Genomic DNA, 11009 nt, shown 5'->3' with positions numbered 1-11009 from the left:
TGTCGGGTTTAGCTGAGGTGGCAGGTGCATCTTTAGTCTTTGTGACCTGTTTTGAGCATTGTTTGTATGGTGCTGGCTTCTCCCACGACTTGTGGGTCTGGCTGTGTGGCATGTTTAAGGAGACAGAAGACAGGTTTGTGACACCTGCATACCCTTTAGGTAGTCTAAACTACTGATTAGTAGGTACCAACATTGACCAATGCTGACCCAAATGCAACCCAGCCCTCCAAGAAGGCTTCTAATAATGCATAAAGCTCTTTGAAGACTTATGCATTATGTGTTATGCATCATGCATGCATATTACCTGTGTTCCACAGTGGGACCCACCCAAAGTCCATGCATTACAAGAATAATGCATTATGAGACTATGCATTATGAGCAAGTGTACTATACTGGCATTTTGACAGATGTAACTAAATATCCATCAATCTGTATTAATCTGCATTAAAAGTATTTATAAAAGTTAGCAGGAAAACATGAAGTAGTGATAAGATGAAGGAGTGATCATGACCAGGGAGTGTAAGAATTAACGAGTGTAGGAAAATTAAAAGGGTATAGGGCCAGAACACAGACTGCTCAACTGTTCAGATACCAACAGTAAACTCTTGGAGAAGGAGATCACGGCTCTTAAGCATCATCTCTGTATCGGCACGAGCATTGATAGCATCCATGCTTTTCCTACCAGAAGTATCAGTTGAGAACAGGTTCAAACATTAGATAAACTTATGTTTGCAACTCAAGTAACACTTCCTCCATGCCTTGCTTCTTCGGAACCTTGGTAATGCGCTGCTTTGCCCTCTCAAGAATATCCTGAGACATCAATGAGGGTTTTGGAGGATGTCTCACTGGTATAACTTGAGACAGCAGTGAAGCATTCTCCTTCTCGCCATCATCATATCCTAGATCATCATGAAACATATCAAGAGCAAAGGGGTCTTGTGAGGACTCAAAGGATGGAGACAGCTCATGATAGGGAACTGCTGCTGTCAGAATATCATGCAGTAACTGCATCTGCATGTGCTGAGATGGCGTGAACGGGGGAACATCATCACCCTCATTATTGCTTGGAGGCTGAAAGTGAAGAGTTTTTTTTGCCATATGGCCCAACACCTGTAGTCACTGCAATTGGAGTGATGTTTGGATGAGATGAAAGAATTCAGTGTAGAACAGGAAAGAATGGGAATTTGGCAACAATTTCATCTATTCAAACAATCAAATCAAGCATACAAAAATATACAGGAAATCATACCCCAGATGCTCTATATCTTGATGGTGGTTGTTGAAAGGTCCACCCACAGTGACATAAGAGTTGAAGAACTCATTTTCAGAGGGGTTATCTTCCACATCAGTACCACGAATCCTCTCACCAGTGGTTCTGAGATGTTTGCCATGTTGCCGATATTTCCGTGTTAAGCTATGTGCAGTGTGAGTCCCTCATATGATGCAATCTAAAATGAAGTAACATACTGGTTATACTTCCATTTGACAGTTTTGCCTGTTGCTGTCAGATTGAGCTTGTAGCTCTCAGGTAAGACAACAGCTCTGATCCATTGAAATACTGTTATCTTGCTGTCCCCAGACATATTCTGCTTCAATGTTAAGAACATAGTATATGCAAGTATTTAAAACTAAATATCACCTCCTTCTTTTCCTGCTTGCCAAGCAACACCAGCCTGTTATTGTCCTTTTTAACCTCTGACAGTAGGCTCCATGTCATGTCTTTAGACCAATGAACATCCGGAATAGCAGGGGCAGCATCCTTCTTTGGCATGGTGCTGACACTGGAAGATATATCTTAGTGGCTGGCAAAGTACTACAGTGCGACTGTCAAATGCGACTGACTGTCAAACAGACATGTTTTGACTTGTTTGCTCGACAGTAAAAATCAGTAAGAATGGGGGTGTAAGCGTAAGCAACGATAAGCATAAATGTGAGCATTAGCCATGGGTCTCGCTGCATTTTTCTTTGTAATGTTTTTTTGACAGAAACAGCAGACAGAGCAACTTGTCTTAGGGAAAAACTGTGAAAATCAACCTAAAAATTGTTATCATCACTAGTTTCTATCTTATTATTGAGTTTGGTCAAATTCAACTAAGAATATGGCTAAATCATCCAAAACTGTTTGACTCACAAATAGGAATAAACTGACTCTTTATGTGACTTCAACCAAGACTCAGTTGACTCAAACTACTGTTAGGCAGTTTATATCTCATATCTACTAACTACAATCACATTTATTTAGGTCAGTTTTGATTTTGTGGCATAGTCAAAATGGCTCTGTCTTTCCATGAAGTTAGCATCATATTTTCAATGTGTCTCATCACTGTCATTATGGACACTAACTGAAGATGCAACACCTTTGACTCCTGCTTAATCTATATATTTGGTATTTCTGCCACCTTCAAAATAATGAAACAGTTGAATAGTTATTGCTAAGTTAGATATGTCACCTTAGGTAAGTATGCCATTTGACAAAACAAAGGTGTTCTCTATAAAAAGTTCAAGTACAAGGTTATATCCAACACTGAAGTAGACTTAGTCATTAAGCTTTTTGGAAAAGTCAACAAGAAGCAAAACTTATGAAAAACTAGGATTACTTCTAACATTTATAAAATTTAGTAGCCCTAAAATTCAACTAAGACTTTAAGATCCTTTTATCCTCAGCTAAATGTTACCTTCCATTTGATGATTTCACTTTCCTCATAGATATGTTACTATATCCTACATCTGTCATTGTTGCTGGCTATATGTAGCACAAGAAAACCCACCAATTGACATAAACATACTTGTAAGCAATTTTTTTAAAATGCTTAATATTAATAGTATAAACGTTATTTCCAAACATCGACATGAATAATATAAATAACATTATGAAAAAAGACCTAGTCAGGATACATGACTACCTTTTTACTCTTCTCCAAGTGTTAGATTCTTAGTGGAATATTAGCTTCATTAGGTAGCATGATCTTGTATCTTATATTAAACTTGACTAGGATTAGTGTCATAACAACTTCCTGGTTGTAGCTGAGGAAACTATGCATATATAGTACATAGAGTAGTACCATACTAAGTTAAAAAATTGTGTAAACTCTGGTGGTAATTTGGTCTTTAGCTATATGGATGATTATGCAAGAAATGTTGTTCTTGATATAGCATTCACATTACATGCCAAAAAGACATATAGATGATGTCTCTTTGAAAGATATGACATTCTTAGTGTCTGACTCTAAAGATTAGTAATGTTAGTATGTAATGCTATTTAGATTCTGCCATTAATATATCTCAGTGATAGAAAGTGGAATGTCTATAAATATCAATAACTGAGGTTAAGCTTTTACTGCAATATAACATTCACTAGCTTTGATTTTACAGTCTATGTTATGCATTGATTCCCATCACAATCTCATGCAGAACACAGATACCTCTTATATTCCCTTACATAGCTTACACATTCTTGCTGGACCATTATAGTACTTTGTTTCTTTATTGCTCAAGGTCTGTGTATCTCTACACATTCAAACACTCAAATTGCACCTCAATGAGAACCTCTGGTATTTACTTCTATTTACTTATTTATGAAATTTGCTATTCTGTTACTCACAGATCAGTCAATTCAATTGATGACTACGCATCTCGAGTTTGTTGTAAAGTTTATATTTCAAGATGAGCACTTATCTTTTGATTGTTACTCACTACCCATTATGTCATGGTGAGGCAATCAGCTATTGTAGGTTAACATCAACTAGCAATATATCACATATAATCCTTCCAGTTCTCACTCAGATTCTGGTTTCGCTTATGGTGATCAACTTAATGATTATGGTACTTATCAGATTCAATCAATATGGCTCCTATCTTAGCCACAGCTACTTCATACCCACCATCATGTAGCCCCACTACCTCTAGCAAGTTTAATGAGTTTGACTCAGGCCGTAAACCACTACTCATCATGGGCCCTGCACCAGCACTAGCAAAATGGTCATGGGCTAGCTACTATAATGTACCATCAATCATGGTCTCCATCACCGCAGGGTCTTGATTATGGGCTAGCCACAGCTAACCAGAGTCAATTGTACTGGCAGCCATTGCCCTTTGGGCAATACCTACCTCAGCCTGTTACTGCCTACCCCATATCCTAGCATTTATACTATCAGTTGGGTTTACAGCACTTTTTTGCTATCTTGCAGCCTCTCTTCAGCCCTACTCACATAAACTCACCCCTCCTTGGGCCAACTCATCAGACTAACCAGAATCATAAGTCTCAGCCTGAGGCTCCAGTTTCATCTGTCAAACCATTCATATTTAACAATATATCATATCATCTAAATTTCTCTAGTCCTTCCTTTGCATCCTATCAGATTTTTGATGATATATCCCAACATGTAACTCTCACTGCACCCCAACACCACCATTTGAATAAGCTGAAAAACAATACTTCAGCTCTGTCAGAAATAACATACATCAATGAACTTCTTCTTGGTCATCCAGACCACATTTGATATAAACTTGGAGAATATGTTAAGATAGGAGTGAAGTGGGCCACTTCTAGAGGCTACTGAGAGACCAGAAGAGATCAGACTAGAGTCCAGAGTAAGTTGCCAATCTATTGAATGGTGTAGTAGAGTTGTACAGTACCTAGAGTCCAGAGTAAGTTGCCAAAGAGGCAGGGAGCACTGGACTCTGGGATATGGGCAACATATGACAAACAAATGTAAACAGACAAGCCACAATCAAAAGGTAAGTAATAACTCGACCTAGGGATGTTCTAGGGAGGTTAGGAAGTCATGTAAATATTAAGTAAAGTGTCAGGAATAATACTATGAGTATGAAGGCACAATAAGACATATAGAAGACATAGAAATGCATACTGTAGAGGTAAATGATCATATAACTAACAGAATATTGGTACCAGTAAACAAGGATGGTTGGTATGTAAAATCAAATATGATTATAGAGTTTGAGTTGCCATAATGATAATTGATACCTTTACTATGCCTGTCCAAACAGACTCAGATGCCTCCATAACATTAGCACTATGCTCTAGATTAAAATTGATTTCAAAATAATTTGAGCCATAGCCCATCACTTAAAGTTCAGCTGGTTTGTTTCTTTGGTTTAAGCATGACTTCCTTGACTCTCTTGCTATGAGGTCTACAGCAGAGAGATGTAGTAATAATCCTGCTGGTGCTTAGACTTCTAGTGTCTTTGGAGGATCTGAAAATATTAGGGGATATATTGATGGCAACTATGTCAACCTTCGGCAGATGTTATCTAACTACACAATAGTCTTATGTTGAGTTTTTTTTTATCCTCAGTCAGCTATAGAATACATTTCATTTGAGCTTAGTTATTACTGGTTACAAGAAGAAGGTAATACTGCAGGTATGGATATCAACTTCACTGCTCACAATGATAAGATGTTTACTTCTTTGAATTCTTTCATGCCTAACAGGGCTTCCCTCCATAAAATTTATGATGCAGATTGTTCTTATGATTTCAGTTGTACTATGCTCAATTATTGCAAATGACAAACCAACCAGTACTTAAAGCAAACCTATTCACGAAAAGTCCTTATAAATATAGCAACTGTGCTGTGTCCCACACACAGAAAATCATTGGAACATGAATTACACCTTTTCAATGTTTTGACAGACAAAATAAGGGGAAAATTCTATCTTCTCAATCAATGTTTTTTGGATGTTTGGTGAAGAAAAATGGGAAAATGCCTGCAGTGTAAGGGCATTGATGTTGTGCAACTTCAGAATCTAAGACACATGCATGGGTGCACTGTCAGTGCGAGTGTGTCATTCATGAGTATGACAAAACACTCACAGAGATCAACAAAGGTCCCATCATGAGGAATTCTGCGAACACCAGAATCTTCTGTGTACCCATGGTCATGAGTTGAGGGAGGTCGTTGTTGATGGCATGGAGGCTAATGAAATCCGGGTCCAGGTCCTCATCATACTCATTATCCAGCTTTTCCTATTCCTCCTCCATGAGCTCTTTGTCGGGGTCCTTATAAATACTATTGTCATCAGAAACCAAATGCCACCGCAGGACGGTTATCAGATAGTCCACCTTTGTTAATTGAACTTCATCGTATTCATCATGATCTGCCACAGGCGGGTAATTTGGAGAATTGTGATATGGCAAGGTGACCTGTATCTGGCCCTCCATATAAAATATCTGTGAAATGATCATCAGTGTCGGCTCCTCCAAGGGACCACAGTAATGAACCCATCTGGCTAAATGCACCAACATCATCGAGATTGAGCTTGCCCCTGTGGAGAAAGTGACAGCTTGTCAGCAATGATCTGGTCCCTATAGGGAGCCTCAAACTCACCTTCCAGCCAGGCTGTCCATGCCACTTTGGGCAATCTGATGTTCTGGGTCTGGCAGGTGGACCAGAAAGATGACCATGATGATGTATGGGGGCAGACTGTCATTAATCCTCCTGCTGTCAAACCAAAGAGAGTCTACCATGTGTCGAATGACCCTATTGCTAAACTCACATTTAATTTTTCTGATCCAGATGGTCGTCAGCTTCCAGACCCAAGTCTTGGAGGAAGGCTCCTCATATACGCTCTTGGAGCCAGCAAGTCATTGAATCGTGTGATGGACCACAAGCTTCTTATCTTTTTTGGTGATTATGTGTCACGCCATGCCCAATTGCTTCCAGTGAGTGCTCTCAAAGTTGTCTCCCTGTTGACTGCTGAAGTGAGGGATCTGGAGGACACGACCGATGTTGACCAGCAATAATGTGAATACCAGCCTCATGGCCAGGCCGATGACTCTTGGTCATGTACCTTTGGGCTGGTGAACAGTGGAGTTACAGTCGTGATTAACCAAACATGTGACCCCCTCATCAGCAGCAGCATAGCATACCACCCAGCATTGGGATTCCAGAATTCATGAGCTTCATCAAGGGTGCAGGACACATAGGCTCGGAAGCTCCAGATGCAATTTCTTTCCAAATGGGGCAGTTTTACATGTCTTGTTCCATCCACCACCTTATTAAGATTGTGACTGACTCTGCCCATGCGAGTGTTGAACACTTAATACCTAGCATGCATGGCACCCATTAACACACAGGCCTGATGTCCAAATATAAGAGGAACAATCGACTGACCAAGTGTCTGCCAGATCTTCTTGACAATTAAGGCGATAGCAATGTGTTGATGCCACAGAAGGCTCAGTGGCTGCATGTCCGGGTTGCCTTCTACAAACTCCTTCTCAGCACTGTCGTTCCAAGCAGATTTCTGGCTTACAGATCTGAAATGGGCAAAGAGAGCCAGCCACCCATCAGGAAAGTACAATAATCTATTCAAGGCTACATCATATAGCAAGAGAAAATTGTTGACACCCAAGTTGTTGGAGCCCTCCCACAAGGTATCTTTAGTCTTGTCCTCCAAATCTATGGCCAGAGCGTCCAGCTCAGTGGGGATGGTACAATATAGTTGCACATACACCGGCCAAATCAGGTCAACATCCCCAGCCACACTCAATGACACATTCTTCACCTTGCTCACACAGACCCAACCTTGTGATTCTGATGAATGTAGATTCAATAACCTTTACAACAACAAACAATGTATGAAAGCAGATCTACTCACTAGCACTCCCTGATGGCTCCTTAGCATTGCTGATCTCTGACACTAATTTCTCCTTTGTGATGCCTTTGGCCTTGCCACAGCAGTCACCACAATATTCTTCAAGAATTCCTCCAGTTCAGCCACACACCCTGCACCTTCTCGACTTCCAATGGAAACCACTTGATGCTCTGGCTGGACATCTTTACAGTATTTGTGGCCCTCCGTAGCATCTGGGGAGTGACTTTCTCTTGGTCCTCGATCACTGCCTGGGTGCATCATATGATCCAGTAAGCAATACATTCTACGGTACGGTGAAGTCACCTACACTTACAGGCGCCTCAGGCCCAATGTCTTTTCTGTGCGCTTAAACACCTTCCAGTGCTGTTCCCAGTTATGATGAATGATGAGATTGAAAGCCTCACAAAATTCTTCTCACAAACCTTTCTTAACCAAGTTATCACTAAAGAGAGCGATCACAATGTCTTCTCTCACCACATCCGTGTCGGCAACGTTCGGATACCCCTCCTTTGGATTTGCTTGGATTAGTTAGAGGGGCGTAATGTCCAATTTGTGCCAGATGGCTTTAATCTTCATGCTAATGGTGCTTGAGATCCCTTCCCTTTTGAACCAGATGGTGAGGGCCTTCTGGTTGGCCCCGAACTAACAAGCACCATATGAGCTACGTACAGTGGTGGGATATACAATGAGCTGATTATTGGGCTGTTGCATCCCAAGATACTCTTTTATACAGAACAGAACCGAGTAGGCTGGCTCCAGAAATGAGATTGATACACTTATCGCCTGAACAATCCTTCTCGTGAGGGATCATCAACCAATCATTTTCAGGACATGAGGAGGATCATAACCCTAATCACACATAACTAGACCTACTAACTCAACATGCCTGTAAGACATGAGGAAGCACGAGGCACAGGGTTGCCCCACCAGTCCTCATTGAGAGCCCTTTGGGATGACACCACACAGCAGCCCTTGCCCTGCAAGATAACATCACAAACAAACCCATGCCTGCCGGTCCCTATTGGAATCTGTAAAAAATAATGTCATACATGTAACCCACCCTATGCCCCGCCAGTCTCAAGTAGGACCCTAGTCAGCACACCTCTGCATTCCCGTGTGATCACTGTTAAACACTGTTGTACATCACACCTTATACCCTGCCGGTCCCCATTAGGAGCTGCACACCACTGAGATACACCCTTCATAGTCATATATGCAGCATTCTGGTCCTCATTCAGAGCATTCTCTATGTAATCCTGACCATCCCAAATGAACATCTTCTATGGCACAATTGAATTCAATGTGAGTTGTGAGTTTCCACCTGGAGCCAGCTCACAGGTAGCCGTCCAACAATGTCACTGCTAGACCTATCATATGTGTGGTCCTGTGAGAGTCGTCTCATAAGGAATGCTCTATTGAATGGGTGCAGTCCCTATAGGGAGCCATCAGCAGTGAGAGATACTCATGTTTATACATGTATCTTGACATGCACCACTGGTGAGGGTCTAAGCAATGCAGCATACAAACCCTCACCTCACATCCAGTCCCCAATGGGAGCCATTGGACAAATATCATAGAAATTCTTCCCATTACACACAGAAGTCGCACACTCAAGGTAATAAGTCATCCAGAGGACCCGACTGTACAACATCAACCATGGATATAACATCCTTCAACAGACCTGCCTCACACTGAAATCCCTACCAACCTGTGATGGCATTATGCTATTCCATGTGTATCAACTAAACTAAGAAAACTAAGTAAACTACAACTACAATCATATTGTTTTGTATTATATAGTAAAAGTAAGCATCCTATTTAGCGGCGATGGTGGCGGCGCTTTGACACTCACCCGTCAATCTCCTCCACCTCCTTCCTCATGGTGGTGCAAGCCATCTCTATCATCTGGAGGATGTTAGTGAGGCCAGACACCCTACTGGCCAGGTATGTGTCCTCATCATTATCCTCACTCTCACTCACTTCTTCCTCGATGGCCGTGACCTTCCACTTGCTGCTCGTCTGAATCTCAATGTAGGTGTTGTTCTGCACACTCAATGGGCCTGGACCAACCATGGTGGTGCTGGTGTTGCAGTGGGCAGGTCGCTGGTCTTATTCTTCTTGGTGCCAGTAGTCGGGCCTGGCACTTGGGTGGCCTTTGAAGAAGCCCTGACAGCACAGGTAGTTGTGGCAACCGGCTTTGGCTTTTGTTTAGGCTTGGAAACCGGTGGTGGTGGTGGTGGTGGTGGAGGTGGTGTTGTCTTCTGCTTCCCTTTGTCTGTCTCTAGATTCAGTGCTGATCTTGCGAGAAATATGAGGTTAACACTTACTAAGGGAGCACTTGGTCTTTGCCTTGTAGCACCCGTAGCACAATATGCCCTTAGTGGAGCAGCGGCACGGGCGTGGCAGATCCCTGCATCTCACACAAGGCACTGGGTTGAGATCCATCTTGGTGCTCATGTGTGGAGTAGGTTTCTACAAGCAGAAGGTTGGAATGTTGGCTACTCAAAAGAGACTTGCAAAATACACTTACCTTCTGACCCACAGACAGGCTCAGACTCTTGAGCAGCTGGACCCAAACTCTCAATGGGTGGTTGCTCTCTTGCCTTATCATCCTGACTCTCATCAATCTCCCAAGTTTCCTCCTCCACCGACCGCTCTGTCTCCTGCTCCTGATTGCTGGCTTCTGTCTCACCTGAGATGGGCTCATGTTCGATTGCGGTTGTGGTTGTGACTGTCTGCTTCAAGGTCAGTTCAACCTGCTTTGCCACGGCATTCTTGAATGCGCTGATTTGGCATTGAAACACCGCACAAAGGAGGTTACCTTTCTGCCCATCTTACCTTGTTGTGACAAGGAAATTGATAACCACTGTCATGTCTCGTGTGAGCGTCAAGCGTGTGATCAGCTTATCCTAAGTACATATGTGTTTGTAGTTAGTATAATACAACAGACAGAAGCAAAAAATACTCACTTTAAGGTCGTTCCAACTTGTGCACCACTCCTCCTTCTCAGATATGTGCTCCTCATCGTTGGGTGCCGGCTGGATCATGTCAGTGAGATGGGCGCGCAGTTCATGCACCTCAGTCCTCAGAACAATTTTTTCCTCACTGTCGGCCGGCAGGACGAAGATATCCAAATTATTAATTTGGTCAGACATAGTAAGATGGAGTTGAGTTAACAAAAGTTACAGAGAAAAGATGAGAGGGAAGCCATGCTATACATAAGTGAGGTGCATAACAAAACATTGAGGCCCAGCGAGGTGCAGTCCCCAATAGGAGCCATCACACCAGTGGGCTGAAGCATTATCATTAAAAATCCTGTCTCAAAGGTTTGGTCCTCAATCAGAGCTGTCAACAACATGTGCTAGTTCCAATCATACTCAGATTTTTGAGAGGTCC

The 11009-nt window shown here is 42.1% G+C and overlaps 2 protein-coding genes across 2 annotated transcripts; both read right to left on the bottom strand.

The window, feature by feature from the left end:
- Nucleotides 1–584: 584 nt before the first annotated feature.
- HD556DRAFT_1312645 (uncharacterized protein) lies at nt 585–1771 on the bottom strand (the record flags this gene model as incomplete). Its single annotated transcript, XM_041300683.1, has 5 exons — nt 585–678; nt 746–1110; nt 1297–1414; nt 1468–1586; nt 1640–1771. 5 exons carry the CDS (start codon nt 1769–1771, stop codon nt 585–587), a joined length of 828 nt encoding a protein of 275 aa, XP_041154941.1.
- Nucleotides 1772–5679: 3908 nt separating this feature from the next.
- On the bottom strand, nt 5680–10768 carry HD556DRAFT_1312644 (uncharacterized protein; the record flags this gene model as incomplete). Its single annotated transcript, XM_041300682.1, has 25 exons — nt 5680–5787; nt 5833–5985; nt 6082–6116; nt 6163–6284; nt 6347–6479; nt 6516–6588; nt 6810–6919; nt 7133–7275; nt 7318–7552; nt 7617–7712; nt 7744–7861; nt 7927–7958; nt 8036–8131; nt 8491–8590; nt 8616–8641; nt 8716–8717; nt 8763–8893; nt 8950–9045; nt 9295–9337; nt 9466–9632; nt 9680–9906; nt 9941–10085; nt 10160–10397; nt 10452–10522; nt 10583–10768. 25 exons carry the CDS (start codon nt 10766–10768, stop codon nt 5680–5682), a joined length of 2886 nt encoding a protein of 961 aa, XP_041154940.1.
- Between the last annotated feature and the right edge of the window lie 241 nt (nt 10769–11009).

Source organism: Suillus plorans, assembly GCF_016647745.1.
Source record: "Suillus plorans strain S12 chromosome Unknown HD556scaffold_77, whole genome shotgun sequence".
Taxonomy (NCBI): domain Eukaryota; kingdom Fungi; phylum Basidiomycota; class Agaricomycetes; order Boletales; family Suillaceae; genus Suillus; species Suillus plorans.
This window is presented reverse-complemented; position numbering and strand designations above follow the sequence as displayed.